We start from the raw sequence: 21,569 nt of genomic DNA, 5'->3' as shown, positions 1-21,569 counted from the left end.
AACTACTCAGAATGTTATAAGTGTATCAAATCTGCCAGATTTTTGCATATGAGATATTAAATAGTTTCAAGTTTATCCAAGTTTATCATCAAGGATCATTTATAGTCCTAAACAATCAGTTTTCTCCTTAAAGAAAGATGCTAACTACACTTTGAGTGGATTTATTTAGTTTGTGTACTTAGTTTTAGGGGTTCTCACGTAGCTTGGTTCTGAATTCCAGGATGAAATGTGCAAAGCAGGCATGGCCATCCATGTGTAGAGCATTCTCCACACTTTAATGACTCCAGGCTGTGCCTCACCGCATAGCTGAAAGGTTTCAGCTACTTCGTCCACTAGAAAATTTGCTCGTTTCAAACAAGTGACAAAATATTCCAAAATGTTACTGGAGTGTATTTATGGCAAGGTGAGGGGGAGGTGGGGCAAGAGGAACGGCCACTGTTGGGGTGAAAGGTGGAGTGGCTGGCCCAGGCCACGCGGAGTTGTAAGTGGGGCAGTCCTGGCTTTCAGGGGCCTGTTGATCTCTAAGGCCCCTTCCCTTTCCACCTCAGCACACCGAGTCCCCATGGAGACTAGCAAGGACGGTTATGTTAACGCAGGGGCATGCGGGGCTTCATAGTTGGGTGGCTTCCTGTTCTTTGTTTTCCTAAAGTTTACAGAATACATATGCCTGAAGGCTTTCACTGAGGGTCATAAATAAAACCAAATATTAGAGTTAGCAAAGACCATGGATGTCGTGGGGTTTAATATCTTTAATTTACAAATGTTGGGATTTGCAAATGGTCTAGTTTCTAGTTTCTAGGGGAGCCAGCGTTAGAACCTGGATCTCCCAATTCCAGAGCTTGTTCTTTGCAGGACAGAGGGACCGTGTGCATTAAGCAGCACTTCACAGTAGGCAACACATGAGCCCACTCAGGCTACCATTTGACTTCACAGCTCCCCGTGGGAATGGAATGACCAGTCCCCGCCCCCGGTGGGGAGACTGGAGATAAACCATGACACGTCTCATAAACATCAGGAGAGGATCAGTCACGGAGCCCTCAGCAGACAGCCCCGTGTGAAAAGGAGGCAAACATAATAGGAGACTTTTTATCTTGTCCCCAGGAAGTTTGCTATCTGGTTAACATGACAAGACACACTCATAGGAAGAAATATAATAATTCAAAGCAGTATTCTATAGAAGTGAATTGGTTTTGTAAAGTCTTAGGTATAAGTTCATATTCTCTGAATCTCAGCTTATTTATCCTTTTTTAACTGGAATGTGAATAGTATCTAACTTTTGGATTGTCTGTGAGGATCACATGATGTAAGAGATGTTAAAACTATGCAACCTCATGTCTCATACGTGGCCAGCAGTCCAGCCTCCACGTTGTTGTTACTGCTGCTATGACACACTGTGGACAGGTCATGGAAGCTCTCAGTGCCAGTCTACAGAGTGTGACCTTCATCCTATACCCAGTGAAAAATCACGGGAGGCTTTTGAGCAGAGAAACAAATAGAGTCACGTTATCAGGCAGAGGAATAAGAAAGGGTGGGCAAGACGGCCTGAGCAAGCGTAGAGGAAGGGACAGAGGACACTTAAGGATCTGATCCAGTATTTAATCAGCTGAGAAGAGAGCTGGATGTAGGAGTGACAGAAGGCATCAAAGCTGATGTGATGGAGAGAGAACCAAGAGGACTCAGATGATATTTGATGTCTGGCAGAGGCTGGGAGAGTCCTAGAGGGTTCGTAGCCTGAGTGTCAGAGAGAGGGAGACACTAGGAGACACAAGACAGAGTCAACTTAGCAGGAAGAATTGGCTGAAATTCCCCAAGGGGTATGTCGCCAGGCAAAGGGAACAAAGATTCACCTCTGTGCCCAGTTTCAGAGTCAGAGGAAGGGCTGGGCTTTTCTTTAGTCACAGTGTAAGCTCAAAATTTTGTCTTGAATGAATGAGCGAGCCAGGGTAGGAAGGAAGCAAGCAATGATAACGCACAGCACACCGGAGAGTAAGTACAGAGTTCCATCGGGGAGATCAGCCCCGAGGCAGAGACTCAGGGACACTGACTCAGGTCACTGACGGCATCGGGGAGATCTCTGTAGGCGAGTGGTCAGAGAGAGAGAAAGGTCAAAGTCAAAAGGCTACGCTTCAGCGACGGACCGGGCCCCACGACCAGTGGCAACGCCAGGGATTGTGCCGAGACGTGTGAGGTTACTGCCCAGGACACTGAGAGACAACATCTCAGGAAGGTAATGGTGAACAGAAGCATGTCTAATGCTACAAACTGTGAGGGAGAAAAAAGATATGCAAACTGTCGATGCAGCTAAGAGTTTGGGTGACACTATAAGGTCTTACTTATATGTCCAAGAACACAGATGCCTTCAGAGGTGAAGGTAAGCAATTAGGAAAGCAAGTAGTGAGGACAGGAGACCCAGTGAACAAAAAGTGAAGGGGTTTGGGTGTAGGGGTTTGGTTCAAAGGGGTTGGTTCACAGGGCATCTCCAGGTAATCTGGATGTGGAAATTGCCTACGTGCACAAAACAGCTACAATTGAAAACAGGACCCAAAACACCAGTCGCCGGAGTGGATCCTCGGAGACTGTGAGGTGCAGAGGAAATCAGCAGTTGCTCCTTGTGTTTTTCATCATCACTCTTGTAAAATGTCGCTAATGCACCTCGATGTTCTAGACCAAAGCCAAGCCATATAAAATTCACACCAGGAAGATTTTTGAGTAGTTTAAAGGTGTTACAACGACCCTCAGTCATCATGAAATGCATCTTCCTGCACGGAGAGCACTCAGTACCCAAACCCTTTTGGGAAACCTTTTCATTAGTGGCAGCTTGGCTAGAATAGAAAGCTCAAAATGGACTCAAGGTAGATGTGGAATAAAATCCCGTCTCCAGTACCAACTGGCCACGTGACTTTGAGGAATTCGCGCCGTCCCTCTGAGCCTCAATGTTTCCATCTATTAAACCCTAACATTATAGCCTCAAAGGGTGCCTGGTATTAACGTCAACCTAGTGCAACATATGGGGACCAAGAAGATGCTCAATAAAGGGTAATTCTCTTCCTTTCTCCCAGAAGGAACAACGGTTCAGGGAGTCAAAGGCAATGAAACAATGTTTACATGTGGAACTTCCTTCTGCTCTCTCAGCTGTTCTTTGGTATAAACAGAAGAATTCTATTGTCCATGACAATTTTTTTTTCATATTCAGGTCCATTTACTTCTCTTTCCAGCCTTACTGGAGGTATAATCAACAAATAAATACTTGCATATATTTAATGTGGACAACATGATGTTTTAAGTATATTTTGTGTAATGATTACCATGATCAGGCTAATTAACAAATTCATCACCTTACAGAGTGGGGTGATGAATTTTAGGGGGGTGTGTATGGTGAGAATAACTAAGATCTACTCTCTTAAGCAAATTTCAAGTATAAAATACATTATTATTATCTACAGTTACGATGCTGTACATTCGACCTCCAGAACTTACTCACCTTACAAGTGAAAGTTCTACTGTATGACCAAGATCCTTACCCCCAGCCCCTGTCCTATTCTGTTTCATCATTTGATTTTTTTTTAGATTACACATATACGTGATATCATGCTATGTTTGTATTTCTGTGTCTCGCTTGCTTCACCTAGCATAATTTTCTCCAAACTCATCTTGTTACCACATATGACAGGATTTCCTTTTTTAAGGCTGTGTAATGCTCCAACGCATGTGTGTACCACATTTTGCTTATCCATTCACCTGCGGACAGACACGTTGGTTGTTCCCATGTCTTGGCTATTGTGAATAATGCTATAGTGATCCTGGGGGTGCGGCTGTCTCTTTAAGATACAGTCCTTATGGAAAAGAGTGCAGAGGTTCCCCACACCTCATATGGCAGTGGAAGTTGTCTGCAGGATGTACCTTACTAACCCCTGAACTAGACGGACATGTCCCTGGCCTTTTGGAAGTGTGCCAAGGACAACACACAAACTGGGGTGTCACTGTGATGTACCCTGGTGAGAGCTGTGAAGTGGAAGGTGACATCTAAGTGCCACGTAAGCAAGGTGGGAAGAAAGGGGGACAGAGAACCAGGAGGAAGGACATGTAAAGGTCGGGAACTAGGTGGCAGCGGGTTCTATTTCAAAGGACGGGAAGCAGCCCAGTCTCACTGCAACTGAGAAGGGATAGTAAGAGACAGGGGAAGCCAGAGACCCGCGGGCACAGCCGTGGCTGAGGGGAGGGGCTGCAACAACAGCCTCAGGCCAAGAGCGCTGAGATTGTCTTCCGGGGAGGGGGCAACAGGGAACAACAGTTCGATCATCTATTATTTTGCTGCTCTTTAACTGAGGATGAGGTGATGTTGGGCTGTTTTAAACCAACCACTCAGACCACAGGATTGACAATGGAAATGTCAGGGGAGACTGGAGGCAGGGATGCGCAGGGGCACCGTGCAGAGGTGGACAGAGGAATCAGGCAAGAAGGGAATTAGGGATGCGGCCTTGGAAAGAGCAACATCTGCTAGCATCCAGTCCAGGACAGGTTTCAGCAACTGGAAGTTTCTGCCCCGTATGTGTCCTGAATCTGTGACTCAAGCTGCCTTTGCTGCTTCATCATCAGCTTCATCGCTCATTAACTCAGGTCAGGACAGGGTTTGGGGGAGGCAGCGTCCTAAATCAATTTCACAAGTCACAGAAATATGTCCATAATAAATAAAGCGCCCTCCATTTGTATGGCACTTTGTTACCGCTGCAAAGCACTCAGCAGCAGCTAGGCGCCTGCTCCCAGGTCTCCTGTTCACTGGCTAAGCCATTCCAGGGGAGTTGCTGCCTCACAGCGCCCCAATTTCCTCTCTCTTTAGGGATGACAATCCCCGTTAAAAAATACAGGGGAGGAGATAAATTAGACCGTGCGTCTGCCCACCCAGCAGAGTAACTGGAGCATAGGAAGGTGTTCAATAAGTTATAATTACTATCCTTATTTTACAATTAGTATTTACATTTCACCACAGTTCCCCGAGGCTCACAGGCCCAGGGAAGGGTTACAGTGCTGGGAAAGCTGCTCCAGGGAGACATTCTGTAGCTTAAACAAGCCTGTCCAAGAAGCGAGCAGCAGAGGTGAGGCAGACTTATGCTTTCTAAATCTTAAAATTTGTTTACATTGCATTGGACCTGATTATCTTGGACCCTCTGAAACTGAAGAAAGTGGTTTCTGGTTTCCGCAAGGCTTTCCGGAACCTCCTGCCTCTGCAATCCCTCATCCAAGCTTTTAAAATAAATCTCCCGGTACCTTATCGGGCTGTTGGCAGCATCAGGGTCTTTGGCATGGACTCTCCCCACCACGGTGCCAGCGGCTGCATTTTCTTGGACTTCATGGATGTAACTCGGGGCCAAGAACATGGGGGGCTCATCAGCATCTTCTACTGCGATCTTGACTGTCACAGTGTCCTTGAAAGGCCCGTTGCTGATGAACTTGGGGTCGATGTGCACATTGGCTGCCTCTACCTTCAAGCTGTATGCTCTTTTGGTTTCAAAATCTACGGGCTGACAAGAAGGAAGAGAAGATTGACAATCAATTGCTTGAAAGAAAATGAAAGAGAAAGACCTGACTGTTTTACAGGGCAGCGTGTGTGGTTTCCTCAAAGCAAGAAAATCAGTGTCTCTTCAATATCCAATTACCTGAGCCATTTGGTCAGAAAATCAGACAAATCTGTTGCTGAAACTTGGAATATGCTTAATGGATACTTCTAGGAGTGCAGCAGACACAGGAGGGCCTCAGGGCCTAGAATGCACCTCACTGTATATGACAACACTGAGGCTGCCCAGAGCCCCGAGAAATAACCTGAGGAGGAGAAGGAATTACAATACCACAGAAATAAATGTCACGGGCTGTTCTGTGAAGTACCGAGTATCTTGGTAAGAAAAATAGCTCCCGAATTTCAGTCAGAGGCACCTTATCAGATGACCACTCCCCTCGCATGCACACACTTCTGGCTTAGTCCTGCTGACAGCCTCGCTTTTAAAGCTTCTGACCATGGAGACTTTTCCAAAGTCTGGAACCCTGACCAGCAGTGGCCCATTAAGATGACTTAAGGCGGTTTATGAATAATTTTGGTGGGTGGGTTTGTTGAATCACATTAACTTACTGACACAAGTATTCCTTCTCCAACTCTTCCACTTCTGAACGCATCAAGAATATCTCAGCATGGTGCTGATTTTTAACATATGTTATGCTTCTTAACCTCCCTTTGGAGAGACTGTGCTAGAACTCGCTAGTCAGACTAGAATAACACTATTTTGTTTTGATTGTGTTCATTTTTAGGATACCCTCTATTTAGATCAAGTGATAGGGAAGCAAGAATAATGCTTCCTTGTTATAAGAATGTATACTATGTAAAGAAGTCCTAAAAAAATTATAAACAAGATAGATTTTACACAGACATGGAAAAAATGGGGAGTAGCATTTGAATGGCTGCCATTACTGCGAAATGGATGGCAAACGCCCTCTAATTCTGAAGGAGAGGCAGTCCAGTGGGTCAGCGGGCTAAGGGTTAAAAGTGAAATTGTAGCAGAGAAACAAGCCCTCGTGCCCAGGAGACAGAACTTTCTCATTGGCACTCTGGACGAGGTGGAACTACCAAACATTGGAAAAAACTCGGTCTTTCAAGGCAAACATCTGCCTGGCACGCTGTCGTCATCTGCCTGGCAGACACTCACTCTGAACGGGCATGCAAGCCCAGGGCTCGGTCCTGATCTAACTCTACAGACCCCCAAAGGCAGGATGGTGCCAGTTTCAGGAAGGTTAAACACATTCCACGCCCTTGATGCGTCTGCCATCACCTTCCCTCCCTCATATTCCCCAGCCGGGGACTGCTCCCTTTCCCTAAAGCGGAATCTGCCCCCCGCTGCTCCTCCATTCTGGAGCTCAGCAGACGTTTTATCTTTTGCTGTGTTACGAAGGGGCACAAAGGAATGACGTTTATAGGCTGAAGGTATGAGCTTGCTGAAGTTTCTCAAAAATCTCTGATTAGATAAAATTAAAAAAAAATAAAACTGGACTGTGAAAATTCTGAGACCTGGTAAGCAGAGAATTTCTCCTCTCAGGCAGCCTGAATATTCCTAGAGCACAGCCCTCAGACCTGGGCTGAGGCACGGGCCCAGCCATGTTCCCGGCGGGAAGCCTTGTTGATGTTAAGGCTGGCGCAGTGCTTCTCAGGTCCCAGGCAAATGCCCCAAATCTTTGCCAACACGTGTCGGGACTGCCCTTTCCTACTTTGGGGCGGTCTTACTAAGTGTTCTTGGATCGCTCAAGCCCCACAGCCCAGCAGAGTCCTCCTCAGCTTCCCCAATTAGTGGGGTCCATCACCTGCCCCTCTGCAGCCCCTCAGCTCCCGCCCTCTAAGGTGGGGGGCATCCTGAGGAGCTCTCCTGAGTCTTGTTGATTGTGGCTAACCCTTTGCCTCCCCAGTGCTCAGGAATGGCGGTACCAAGTGATCATTCTGACTAAATGGGAAGCTAGGTAGATGGGTAACATTTAAACATTTACCTAAAACAATTTCCCTGCCTCCTTCCAAAAAAGATTTAAGGTTGTTTCCCACGTGAACATTTATATCCATGTTATGAGTGGTTGAAATAAAAAACTAAATGAGGCAACACAACATAAGCCATAAAAATCTTACTACCCCCTTGGTAACTAATCCCACCTCTGAAAATTCTCCCTGAGGGATGAATTCAGGAGAATACCAAAACAAACAATATTCAAAAATGTATGATGTTTGTTACATATAGTAGAGGGCTATATCTAATCAGGGAAATGTACACACAAAACACCAAAATCCAACTGTGAGATTTTATTAAGGAAATAATGGTCCATCGATAGGATGGGATGTTATGTAGTCATTAAAAATGATTATGTATATTATATAACAGCATGTAAAATGTTTATGATGTGACATTAAGTTAACAAATCAGATCACCCTATGATTGCAACTGTGTTAAGTGTTATATATCCACATCGATATACATGTAGGCAAGGAATGTAAAGAAATAATTAGACATAAAAATGACTTTATTAAAATAGAGAATATTTTAAATGTTGTCTAATGCTGATCTCACACAGTTTTACAAGGAGTTTATTCGGTTGAAAGTAAATAACTCAGAAACAGTGCCAGGACATCTCTACGATAAATAAGAGTCCCACTTGGTCAAGGGTGTTGCAGGGAACAGACTGAATTTTCCTCCAGGAGTCTACTAAGTCAATGATAAGTTTCGTCTTTATTTATCTTTGGTTCTTCTTCAGTGCACCACACAGCGGCGGTGTGGATATCCTGAGAGTTCTCTCTCTCAGGCACCGCTATACACCTGACACTTACTGGGTCTCACACAGAGTGAGAGCTCAAATGTTGGCTCTTTCCTGAGCTCTTCAATAAATGAATAAACCCCCTACATATCTCTTGAATTCCTCATCTTCCCCTCTTCTGCCTCCTTCAGTTCTTTGTAATTTCTTCATTGAATCCTAACAAAAATCTTGCAACTGGTCCCACTGTCTCCATCTCAAAACCCTTAAGACTGAACGTATTCAAGTTCCTTAAACCTGTCCTGTTTCCAGCAATACCCGATTCCAAGGAATCCTTCATGAGCTTTTTTTCTATCCTTCCTTCCTTATCTATCTAGTAAATGCCTACTCATCTATCGAGACTCAGCTCAAGAATTGCCCCATAAGAAGTCACTCCTATCCCTAGTCATAGATCTCATCACACTTTATTATAGTTGGTCCTCATCTGGGGAGTGATTTCGCTCTAACTTACCTTGGGCTAATTAGGCAATGTGTCGAGCTATTTTTTTGTTACTGTGATTGGTGGGGTGGGGTGGGCTGTGTGCTATCAGCATCTACTGAAGAGTGACCGGGAACCTGCCACACGTTGTGCAATGCACAGAACAGCCCCCTGCAAGGAACAACGATCTGTCCTGAAGTGTCATCAGGGCTGAGGCTGAGAAAACCACTCTGCTTATCTGTCATTTCACTTCACTCTCCTGTTAAATTGTGGTCTCTCGGTGGCCGGCACTGTCTCGTCAGCTTTCAATGCCCAGCCTCTCACAATGGGCCTGGCTGACAAATAATTACTCAATAACTCTTGGTAGAAAAATGGGTTAATAAATCAAGAAAACAGTAAAAACACCTACACTTTTAAAAGTGTATTTAAAAGGCACAAATATTTCCATTATTTCTCCATACCCTTTTATATTATTAAATCATATGACTTCCACAAGGACCTATCTTTTTATTGTTAAATTCACCTCATTTTTTTTCCCTCGGGGACATTTGGAACTTTGTGCTATAAGTTTAAGAAATGAAATAACATCTTACTCTGTTTTAAACCTAAACCACAGTGCTTTATACAATATTATCCTTTTGCTTGGAATAAACACACTGAACTGGGGGAAAATGTGCAAATTAATCTAATGCAGAGAGCTCGTTTGCGAAGTGTGAGTTCCATGGGGTGATGTAAATGTTTCAGGATTTTTGAGACACTGTGTGTGCTTATGCCCTAAATACACTGAAAACAGGTGACAACCAACCACGCAATTACTTGAACAGCAAAGGATGGGAGGCAGAAATTGCTGATGTCAACGCTCATGTGTCACTGTCGAGCGCGAGGGACGACAGTATTAATTAAGGTGCTAAGCTGACAGCACTCTACACACAGTCACAGAGCACTTTTCCGGAGGAGAAACCCCGCCCCTGCGGCTGGTGGTTAGAGTCCTGTGGCCACGCCATTCATGGTCACTAATGTTGGCTTCCACGTTCTTTTACAATAGAGTCACCCCTACCTTCTCTCTGTTCTGTGTCCCATCAGATTTCTCCCACACCCAGCAAGGCCTTCAAATGCGGGGGCAAGTCAGCTTCCTGGCGCATGCCTCCACCTGCCCCACTCTGGAAAGAAAGATTCCCCCCTAGAATTTCCCCCACCCCACCCTTGCTTTCTCCCCAGCTACTGGCCTCTGTTGACTCTTCAGATTATTTTTTTAGCAGTATTGCGGTCCTGTCTTTTCCATCACATGCAGGAGCTTAATATGCACACTATAAAACCAAGTTGAAAATGGATGCTTGATTAAAACTAAGGTAACCTCATCATCCAGTTCAGATTTAATGCTCCATACGCTCTGATGACGGAGAGGTGTTGATTTCTCAAGTGGTGCGTCAGGGGGCGGGGCAATCATTTCAGAATGCACTGTAGCTATTTCTTCACTTCAGAGAATCCCATCTGGTGCCCTCTGGAAGCCCTTTCGGGCCCGGCTGGTTCTCAAATGTCTTAAGGAGTAAATTGTTCGAGAATCCTCTAGGTTTGGATCCCCTGTCTGTGGACTGCTAGCTGTGTGACTGTGATAGGGTCAAGTTATCTACTGTCCGAGTCCCAATCTCCTAATTACATCAAGGTCTCCTTGTCCACAGGGATCCCGCTGTGTACTCTGCATGATTTTTGTGAAACGTAAATGAGGGAATGTTTGGAAGAGGCTCAGGCTTTCTCGGACCAATATTTAGTACTGAGAAAAGGATAGATTTTAGAAACAAAGCAAGGAAAAAAAATGCCAATAAACCCCCCATTGTAGTGACTGAATCCCAAGGACACGTTGTTAGTGACAGTGTAGCTGATGGGTGGAGAAAGATCATTCTTGTTGGTTCTTGAGTTCAATTCTGAGAGACAACCACAGTCACGGAGCAGAACTGGGATGCCAGAGCCAGGGAGAGTGCTGAGCGGCCCATACCGATCGGCTTGGCAGAGGTACAGGGGGCACGCCCTGCATGCTCAGGGCTGCCACTCCAAACTCTGGACTTACCCAGCTGTCCGTCCGTCCACGGCAAACCTGTGCCAAGAACGGACGAGCAGTCTCAGGCAGGTATCCCAGGTCCCTTTTGCTAGCTGCCCCTCGGGAACACAGTTCTGCTATTTCCCCGAGCTGAGAGCTCAACTGCACAATCAGGTCAGCCCCCAGATGCCCACGTTTGCATTGTCTAATCTTCAGTCCCCTCTTTCTTGCAATGTGGCCTCACAGGGCAGGCCATACTACCACCGTGTCTAGCTCCTCCCCCAGCTCACCTTCTTCAGCTTCACCACGCCCTCCTGGGTTTCGTAGTCGGTTGTGATTTCGAACAGTTCCACGCCATCTCCATCCACAATGTTGTACGTGACTAAGCCGTTTTCTCCGATGTCTGGGTCTTTAGCCTTCACTCGCCCCACCTCCTCCCCGGGGACAGCTGCTTCTGACACAGACATCTGGTACACGCCTAAAAGAAGAAGACATCTATTTTTATTTTTCCCTTTTATTTGTCAGCTGTAAGGCGTTACATTCCATTGAATCCCAATACATTTCTCAAAGGGTTTGAAATTGAACTTTCTATTGATTGAAAACATGAAAAGAAGTGAAGGGATGGGAGGAAGGTCCCGCACGGCCTGCTTGTCAAAAAAATGTGTTCTGCAAAGAATGATGAAACAACACCGGGGTTCGAGGTGACACAGTGGGGTCGCTTGCCCCATGGGAGGGAGGTAAACAATGCTCAGCTACATTTCCCATCAGCAAGTGATGGAGGGCCACCTCATCTTCACACATTCAAACAGCCCCAGCTTCTCTTCATGTCCCTGGGATGGTCCAGGAGTATGGCACGGCCAGACTCCCAGGGGGGAAATAAACAAAAGACCCTTCTGTTTAAAAGTCTGCCACAACTCCACATTTATTTTAAAATCAAATGCACACGTTATCTTTCAAGGTCATAACCCTTCTAACTCAGTATCTGACTTCCCTTTCACTTCGCCTCCTTCACCATTTGATTAAACAGTAGCTCACCTGGAAAGTTTGCCCACAGTGTGACCCTTTCATGTCTTTGCATTTAATATTTTGTTGGGAGCTTAATACGTGCCAGTCACTGTCCTAGTCCCCGGAGACTCAGTAGTAAAAGAAATTGTCAAGATTGCCCCCTTAATGAGGCACCCTGAAGAGAAAGCACAAAATGTACACACCTCTGATGTCATTGCAAGGAGGAAGAAAAACAAGGTGGGGTAAGGGGCAGGGGGTGATGAGACGGTGACGTGTGACTGCGTGTAATTGTGCACAGCGGAGCATGGATATGTGTGTGCACACGTGTGTGTGTGTCCCTGTGTGCGACCATGTGCTCTTGTGTTCCATATGTGGGTGAGAAGGAGAAAGCTGGGGAGAGATTGGTTTTGACTAGGGTAAGGAGGGAGACATCTCTCGGAAGGAGGCACCTGAACGCCCCAGACGGGACTGAGAAAGACAACTCACGTGACTCTCTGGGGATAAAAATGACACATGAAGGGAACAGCCAAGGGCCGAGGCCCTGAGGTGGGAACATACTGAATACCTACAGAGTAGCAAGAAGACAGGCGACTGGAGCCTTCGGGGAAGAGATATGGGTTCGTAAGTGGAGGGGGGCCCAATTGTGTAAAAAACGGGGGCGTCGTAGGAGATGTCCTGCAAGTTTTGTTTAAACGTGGTGGGAGGCCTTCAGTAGGGAAGCGAGACAGGAGAGGATCCCACTGGCATTTCCACATTAAATAAAATATTCTATATAAAATAGTAGAGAGGAGCCAGGATTGGAGGCTGAACAGTTTGGGGCTAGTCATTCAGCCTCTGTGTTAGTTTCCCTTCGCATCAATTTTTTCAGTTCCCACACTGTCTGTATTTATGGATATCGTTTGGCTTTGAATACTTCCGTTTGGACCCATATTTGACTTCATTCAAACCACGTCCTCCATATTAAAGGACAAAGGGGAAGTGGGAGTCTGTAGATAATTACCGGTTTACGTGAAGGTGTAGGAGCCCCTGCTACGAGTTGATTTTCCCCAAATCTCATTTGCGCTCATGGCTGCGAAACCGGGAGCTACACAGCAGCGCTGTACCTTCACTGTGCGATTAGATGAGAGCAAGGGCATTAAGGGCTGCCGCGAACAATCCTGCGTGGCCTTCCCTTCCAGCACACCAGACAGCTGTGCAGCATGGATAATGGGGCGTGCAGCTTTTAGAGTGCTGTATGAGCATTAAGCTTATTGGAGATGCTGAGCCCCAGCCTGGCCAGGCAAAGCAGTCTTTTCCCATCTCTTCTGGGATTCCAGGACAAATGGTCGTTGCCTGTAATCCTCTATCTCATTGACTCCCTTGCCTAGAGGGATGTCTTTGGAGGCAACCATGTTGCCTTCACGGGGCCATAGGTGGTTGCCTTCCTTGTTCAGTCATTTGGAAAAATGTCACCTCTCTGGCGATAAATGCCCAGGCTCTACCGGCTGCTCCCCTAACTGCTGCAGGAGACACGTGCTGGGGAGAGCGGGCTAGCAGCAGCGTGGGTGCGATCACACTGTACCTCTGTCTACCCCTAGACGCACGGAAACGGATTTGTGTTCAAATGCTGGCTTTGCCACATTCGTTGGGCAACATATTGACCTTGCGTGAAACCCAGTTTTACCTATAAAATGCAAGTGCTCAGAGAGGTTTTCAGTAGTAGTGACTATTCGTTGAATGATGGTAGTGGTAGTTATGGTTATTAATAGCGACCTATCCCAATCTTTTTCCTTTTATTTCCCTCAGCAATGCTATCAATTTTGTAGAAGGACGGACCATAACCCCTCAGTTAGATACTAATCATGGCTAACATTTGTTAACAACTTCTGCCAGCTGTCACTGTAAGATTTTATACGGTCTCATTTAGTTCTGACAGCATCTTGGTGATCAGATCCTATGAGGGATTCTTTTCTCCCCAAATGGACAAAACAGCATCTCCCATCCCCCTGCTGCTTCCTTCGCTTGACTTTGCCAGTCTTGCTATTGAAAGTGGGGTCTACAAGAATCCACTTGAATTGAGGTGGCCTTAAATTAACACCACAGTGAGAATGATGCTGTGGGTCACCACAAGCAGCACAGCTTCTGCCTGGTGTCCCTGGGGCCTCACTTTCAGAGCCTCTCCAAGCCACGCCACACAGAAGCCCCCGTGGGGAGGAACCAAAGCCAACACCAATTCATGAGCCGGGAGTGCGCCACGCTGCGAGCAGATCCTCCAGGCCCAGTGATCTGTCCCCCGTTGATGCTATGGAAACAGAAACAAGCCACCTCCTCCAAGTTTTGCCCACATTGCAAACTCATGACAAAAATAAACTATTAGTGTTTTATGCCACAAAGTCTTTGGTGGTCTGCTATACAGCAATAGATAATGAATTCAGGTACTGTTACACCCAAGTTAGAAATGAGAACACTGAGTCCAAGACAGGTTCGTTAACTGATAGACCACATCGCTAGGACCGGGTACAATACCTAGCAAAACAGATTTTCTGTTTTTAGGATTGTGGAACTTTTTACATTTCCTGTTTCCCCTACTGGGTCTATTCTGTTTAAACTTGTTGTTTTTGGTTGTGGCTGCTGCTGTCTTGTTTTTTTTTTGTTTGTTTGTTTGTTTTGGTTTTTTTTTTTTTTTTTTTTTTGCAAGAAATGGAGGCTCTTTTGAATACAAAGAGCCTCCATTTTCCTAGACTTTTTCTTCAAAATTGAGTAAAGCAGGGACGGGTCAGAGAAGATGCTAGCTGGGTGCTGTTGAGAAGTGAAAGCCAAGCCCACCTACTTACTCTGCGGAAACTTGGGTGGGTTATCATTGACATCAGTCAGGGTGATCGTCACTTTGGTTGTCCCTGAGAGTCCACCCATGTGTCCGCCCATGTCCTTGGCCTGGATCACCACGTGGTACTCCTCTTTGGCCTCCCTGTCCATGTTGGGAAGCGCCGTCCTGATGATACCTGGCCAGGGAAGCAGTCAACGTCACAGATACTCATTCCCAAAAGCAGTTTAACAAAAACAGTTCCTGGCCCAGGGGACACAAAGGTGAATGAAACAGTACCTGTCCTCACAGAAGACTTACTTCAGCATGATCATCATAACCCAAAGCAGCCACACCTGGAGCATCATAGCACTGTATTTTCCAGCAAACTGGCATAATTATTAATATAGCATTAAATATTTATATGTTTTATATATTACATTTTAAATGTAAATATAACCTCATATTCTCAAGTATAACACTTAAAGATCCTAAATACTGAAGCATTTGAGAGACTGTGCAAGGGTGTCCATGACTGAAATCATGCTTTTTGACTTTTAAAAGTCAACCCCTGGCCCTGACCAGCATGGCTCAGTTATTTGGGCATCGTCTAGCAAAGAGAAGGGTTGCTGGTTTGATTCCTGGTCAGGGCATATGCCTGGGTTGTGGGCCGTCCCCAGTTGGGGCACATGAGAGAGGGAACCAATCAATGTTTCTCTCACATCGATGTTTTTCTCTCCTTCTTTATGTCCCTCCCTTCTCCCTCTCTAAAAAAATAACTAAATTATATATTTTTTAAAAAGTATCCCTGCATGCAATTCTTAGAAGCATTTCTATGCTCCATATTAGGTTAAAAGCAGAAAGCATATATTTCATGCAATACATTAAAATGTTAATATTAAAATGTAGAAGAGTATACCAGATGGGTTAAAAATATACACAATAACAATGGCAAATTATTTAATTTGACACAATCCCTGATTTATATAAAAACCAGGCTCACTTAAGTCTCTTGGGAACACGTGCAAGCTTTTTCTTTTTGTACATATGGCAACGTTTATAATGGAAATAGAAGGAGTACCGTGTAAGCCCTTATTTCTCTCTTCCCCCCGGAGTTTACACATTTCTCAGACACACCCTTGAACTCTCTGGGCCTACTTTCCCTGACCTGTAAACAACTTGGTAGGTTCAAATTTGGAGTCCCTGAAACAAAGAAGGTTGGAAGTAGAGAGCCCTCCACCAGTTTTGAACATCTAAAAAGGTGGGATGAAATCCCACGTTCATCTTTGGTTAAGCTCGAAAGTGTCAATCTGATGCTTTTTATGGAACCAAAGCAAGCAGCCCCATAAATTGTGCTCTTGAAGCAAAGCGGCTACAAATAAATGATGACCCAGGTAAGCGGAAATAATACCAAGCAAATGAGCAAAATAGCTGATCGGTTGACTGTGTATACGTATAAACATAGATGTATTCGATAAATTTTAACTGTAACAATAAATGTGAATTATTTCTAAACATCTTCCAAATATAGTAGCATATAGGGGCATATTGTAGAAAAAGAAAGGGGTTTAGGGGGTAATACTGTGGGTTAGCAGTTTCACAGGATTTTAGTGTATATTCTAATAAAAGGATCTTTGAATCAAATTTGGTATAAATGAAGTGAGATACTTGGCTCTGGTCGTTACATTTGTTCACTCTCTTGGTTTGTTATTTGTTTTCTGTAAGTGAGCAGAAGCTTCTTTGTGGATGCAAAGGCCCTCTGGGCACCTATGGGCACAACGTGGTGAGACTGGGAATGTGCTGCCTCCCTAAGGCCCGGGAGTATTAACACCCCGCCCGCCACTCTACACCATGGCCTCCGGGAGCTCCCAGTTCTTACGTCGGTCCTCAAGTTCTGTGGTCTCCTAATTTGGATCCATAGTTGAATTTTATGATAAAACTTAAATATTTTAAGATAACTTCTTAAACTTAAGTTGACTTCTATGATGTATTTTTAGGAAAAAAGTTGTGTTTTAAGATTACATTTATTATTGTGACAGTGAAATACAGAGACAATAATAAATATGGCTCATTGGATGCCAGGCACATGTCCGGCGTCCAATATTCGTACCCTCCCTGTAAGGTGGCTCTTGGCATATTTAAGAAAACAGAGAATCAGCTAGGCAGAGTGAGAAGGCCTGGGTCTCTTATCCACAATGTGTCACAGATCTCAGTGACATTTCACGGTACCTGTCTGTGCTTCCACCGAAAAGTAGGGCTGCCCTTCGAGGATACTGTACACCAACTTGGCGCTGTTTCCGTAGGTGGGGTCATCTGCATCTGAAGCTGTCACCTGGATTACTGACGTTCCTTAAAAGTGAAATGAATTAATTAGCAACAGTCCCTCAACTTTTCAAATTCTATTTTAGTATACAAAGTTTCATGTTAAAATGAGAAACCGAATAAAGATTATTAAGCATGCTTTCATTTTCCTGGGTTTGAAATGCAAAATAATCTATCTCCCTCCCTCCTTCCCTCCCTCCCTCCTTCCTTCCTTCCTTCCCTCTTAATTCCCATACCTTAAAAATGAATTTTTTATATTGATACGTCCTGCTATGCTTGGGAGTTAAAATAATACAATGAACATTATTGCAAAAACATTCTAAGACCCATGCAATTAAAATGTTCAACCTATCAAATAATTAAATAAAAATCTTCCCAAAGAATATAATAAGGGCTAATTAATGATGAATTATGTTTGATGAAAGGACAAAATACAGTCTTCCATCTGTAGCAGAGCAATAAATACATCATTTTCTTGTTGCTTTGCATGTAATAAAATGGCTGCTAATACTACATTTCAATTAATTTATGGCTATAAATATTACACAGAATGCCGTTCCTTCCTGGCATGACAGCTGCCTCTTCCCACCTCCAACAGTTTGGTAGTCACACAACACAAACCTTCAGCAGACATCTGGTGAGGTGTAAGGTGAGCATTTGTGGGTCAGAATGAAAGGAAACCAGGGAATTGAAGGAAGATGAGATTGTTTTTTTTTTCTAGAAAAACTTCTGTTCCTTGATGGTCACAAGTATCTGAGGGCACGAAGAGCTGGGCTTCAGATGGGGGTAGAGGTGCTGGAGGGAGCGAACCAGCGAGCCTCAGACTCCTCGGAGCCAGGCGCTGCGTGAGGCGCACGCTGTGCACGCTACCGGGCCCTCCACGCAGTACTCTCTAACATCCCTTGCACTTGGGAGGTACTGCGCATGAGAGGTATGAGGTTTTGTGATCTATTTTGAACACTGGGTTATTGCTGGAGTCGAGGGTTTAACCTCCATCCAGCAAACAACCAAATCCAAGTTCTTTCTGTGGCATTTTCAGCAGGGGGCAAGGTGCCATGAGGGAGGCGGGGGGCCCGTGTGCCAGCCTCTGACAGACCTTTAACATACAACGTTGTCAGTGACTCCCACCTGGTGTAAAAGTAAATCTCACTTCCTTCTAGTTACTCTTCTGTAATTTATTCTCCATGCCAACAATTTCTCTGAGCTCTTCTCATATAACCAGGTGCTATTCTAGGTAGTGGAGATGTATAAAAGAGAATAGGCTCTATTTCCTACCATCATGGTACAGCTGCAGAAATATTTAATTTCTTTATGCTTCATTTGCATCTAGAACTCCACTAAATCCATGACAACTCTCTGTATTTTATATCTATGTTATTTAACCCTCACCATGGTGCATAGTATCCTCATTTCATAAATGAGAAAATGAAAACAGAGAGAAGATGTAAGAAATTGTCCAGTTCACCTGGCTGACCTGAGGCCTGACCATGGTAGGCATGCAGTCCTGTCTGAAAGCAGACTACTCTCCCAGGCCTTTATGGGAAGCCTGGGTGTTACCCCTTAGCATCGAGGAGCCCATGCAGGTGGACACAGTGAAAATTCCCCTGGAGGATCCTTTTTGGTGACTGGCCTTTCCCCCACACAGCTCAGCTGACACTACTGTCTCTACTTTAATGATTTAATATTTGGTGTCTGCTGCTTCTCCTTTAAATCCCCAGGTGACTACTGCAAGGCTAAGGGACTGGGCAGGGCAAAAAGGAAGAGAAGGTGGCGAGAATGGCTCAGCCTGGCTTTTGTAAAGTGTGAGAAGGGTTCAACTTTACTGGAGGAGGAGAGGGAGGCTATTTTTTAGCACCATAAGCTCTATAGGCAAAATGGAAGATGCTTAGTGTTCTTGGGTGACTTCTGCATCTGACTTTCTTGAGTGGGTTGATTCCCATTCTTGGGGCTGGGTTTTCCTCATCTGCAGAAGGGGTGGCTTGACCCTGATGACCCTTCAACTCATTTGAGCTCTTAACCTCTGCCTCAGGCAACCAGACTCACGCCCCGATCAGATCAACCCTGCTCTGAAAGGGAAACCGTTCTTAGTAAGAGACAGGTTTCTCAAGAGACCACAACTACATGCATTCTACAAAGTCAAAGGAAAGGTACTGCCAGGAGAAGGCTGGCTGGCTCCAGAACCCTTTAGGGAATCAGGCTGTAATGGCACGATGTCTCGCTGCATGATGAAAAGACATGCCTGCTTCCGAATTACTCTAATAGACGGTGACAGTGTCACGGTTAAGCCTGTATTCTGGGTTCACTTAATAGGTCAGGTGACCTTGGACAAATAGTTAACCTTTTTCTAGCGTGGGCTTCTCATCAGCAAAATATGTCACATAGGACCTACCTTACTGCAAACATGAATTGTTGCAAAAATTAAAAGCAACAGTCCATGTATATCATTAATTAGTACAATGCTTACATGCAACAAATATTATCACTAGTGCTAATTGAGCACCAATATGCACTAGTGACCGATGCATATTATCTCCAGTCCTGCAAGACTAAACATCGTTATTCCCATTTCATAGAAGTGGAAACCAAGGCTGAGAGAACAGCCCATCCCACAGCTAATTAGCACCAGAGCCAGGATGACTTGGATTCGGTCACATTCTTCTCTCTCCTCCACATACCCTCATACTTCATGAGTTTAGATTTTAAAATCTCATGCCCATCTTAAATATCTGAGACTACACAAATAAAATTTTTATCTGTTATTCTGCCATCGAAACGACAGCGTTCAGGTCTACCTCCTGATCTGGGGGCACGGGCACTGACCCGCCCAGCCGCAGGGACACCGGCCTTGCAGGCAGAATGGGTGACCCCCCCAGCCTGTACGCACCCACGTTGGACCTCTCGGGCACGTTGGCGTGATAGGTCTCATGCAGGAACTCGGGAGGATTGTCGTTAATGTCCTGGACCTTGACGATAAACTCTGATGGCGGCTCCAGCGGTCGGTTGGTGTCCCTGTCCACCGCCTGAGCCATCAGCGTGTACTGGGCTCTCTCCTCACGGTCCAGTGTCTTGGTGGCATGAATGTTCCCTGATTTGTCATCAATCACAAAAATGGTTCCGGCTCCTTCACCTGAGAGAATGTATTTAATGTTCCCATCACCAGAGTCAATATCGGAATGAAGCTAGAAAAGGAGAAATTGAGATTTGTAATTCCATGAAGGCTGCATGGGGAGACAGAGACCCCCCTACATGCTGTTTGCCACAACACGCTGTACACACACACACACATACGCGCGCGTGCGCACACACACAAGTAGAGGAAGACGTGCCTGCTCCATTCTACAAATGAGGAAATGGAATATGAGGGAAGACAGCTCTCTTGGCCAAGGCCATGCAGCCGGCAGCTGTGAAGCCAGGGCTCGAACCTGAATTCTGAATCTCTTAGAATTCTGTTTCATGCTCTCTCTCCTTCCTCCCTACATATATGCACACATACAAAATATATACGCATGCATATCATGAATGGAGCTATTTTGAAAAAATATGCATGTTACAAATGATAAAAACACAAACGAGTATGCAATAACTTCAGTTTTCTCAATTTTGATTCCCATGGCTTCATTTTCCCTGCTCAGACACAATTGTTTTTACCAGCTTCCTATGAACCCTGTGTGACATATTCTATGCGTAACAACAACATCTCCATAGACACATGAATGGTTTGTTTACTTCTATACAATAAAGTGCCGCAATGCACCCATCGCTCTTCACCCCAATTTTCCTCTAGGAATACATTTGGGGGACTCTTTCCCATTGGAACATACAGATTGACCTCATCTATCTATGGTCTGGATACTATTATCATTTCTTTTAGCAGCTTTCTTCCAAAAGACACTAAAACTCTTTCCAGGACTTTGTTTTATACAAACAATTCACTGATTGGACCTTTCCAGCAGACCTGCTGTCGGCAGCTGGGCACTGAGGAGACAGCGGGCGGGACGGCCCAAAGCAGAGGCAGCTTCTCAGGGCGCAGGGAGGATCTTCACTATCCTTAGGTTCCCCCCGCATCCTTTGACAAAGCTCAGAGAAGTTATGGGGCCTGCCTACATGCACACTTGGCGAGGCCAGGAAACCACCCAGGTCCCTGACTCCCCTCCCCGCCCCTGCTCCGTGACTCTGCTCCGTGTTTCATGAGATGGCAACTCCCCCAAAGAGCATGTCTGACTTTCCTGTAACATCAAACTCATCCTCCCTTCTTGTCCAACCTCAATTTCTGTAGCTTTCATTGTAATCTGAATTCCTCTGCCTTCATTCAGCCCCTTGTGGGAAAAGATAAGCGGTATTTTCACCATCCTCATAGGTTTCAAGATTAGCTGACAGGGTAAAAAGCCCTCAGCTCTGCCTACGACATGAGAAAAACATGAGAGAACCCATTATAAACAAAAAGGCTTTAGCTCATTATTATATTATTGTACACTTATTATCAATGCCATTTTAATTATTATTCTGAAACCAAGGCCCCAAGAGCTGGTCCATAGTCACAACACAAGACTGAGCACAGTGCTTTTAAATTTTTCTTCTATTGATTCAAGTTTTCAAAAAAACTTCGAACTGATCTGCAGCGCCTTGGTGAGACACCAGCTCTTTCAGCTCAGTGGGTGCCTGTAGGTGCACGTGAC

At 45.1% G+C, this 21,569-nt stretch overlaps 1 protein-coding gene across 2 annotated transcripts in view; it reads right to left on the bottom strand.

Annotated features, from left to right (window-relative positions):
- CDH11 (cadherin 11) overlaps positions 1–21,569 on the bottom strand; it is a 133,961-nt gene that overhangs the window by 21,118 nt on the left and 91,274 nt on the right. The window contains exons 4-8 of one of the 2 annotated variants that reach the window (XM_054579359.1): positions 19,778–20,072; positions 16,801–16,920; positions 14,603–14,770; positions 11,075–11,262; positions 5,266–5,519 (exon numbers count right to left, since the gene is read on the bottom strand). In XM_054579359.1, the coding sequence (XP_054435334.1) occupies positions 5,266–5,519; positions 11,075–11,262; positions 14,603–14,770; positions 16,801–16,920; positions 19,778–20,072 (1,025 nt within the window). The remainder of the gene's footprint in view (positions 1–5,265; positions 5,520–11,074; positions 11,263–14,602; positions 14,771–16,800; positions 16,921–19,777; positions 20,073–21,569) is intronic. The other variant, XM_054579360.1, reaches the window with a different exon arrangement.

Source organism: Pteronotus mesoamericanus, unplaced genomic scaffold, assembly GCF_021234165.1.
Source record: "Pteronotus mesoamericanus isolate MK-2021 breed Mesoamerican mustached bat unplaced genomic scaffold, CSHL_Meso_final contig_52, whole genome shotgun sequence".
In the NCBI taxonomy this organism is placed as follows: Eukaryota; Metazoa; Chordata; class Mammalia; order Chiroptera; family Mormoopidae; genus Pteronotus; species Pteronotus mesoamericanus.
The sequence above is the reverse complement of the archived record's forward strand: the minus strand, read 5'-3'. Positions and strand labels throughout refer to the sequence as shown.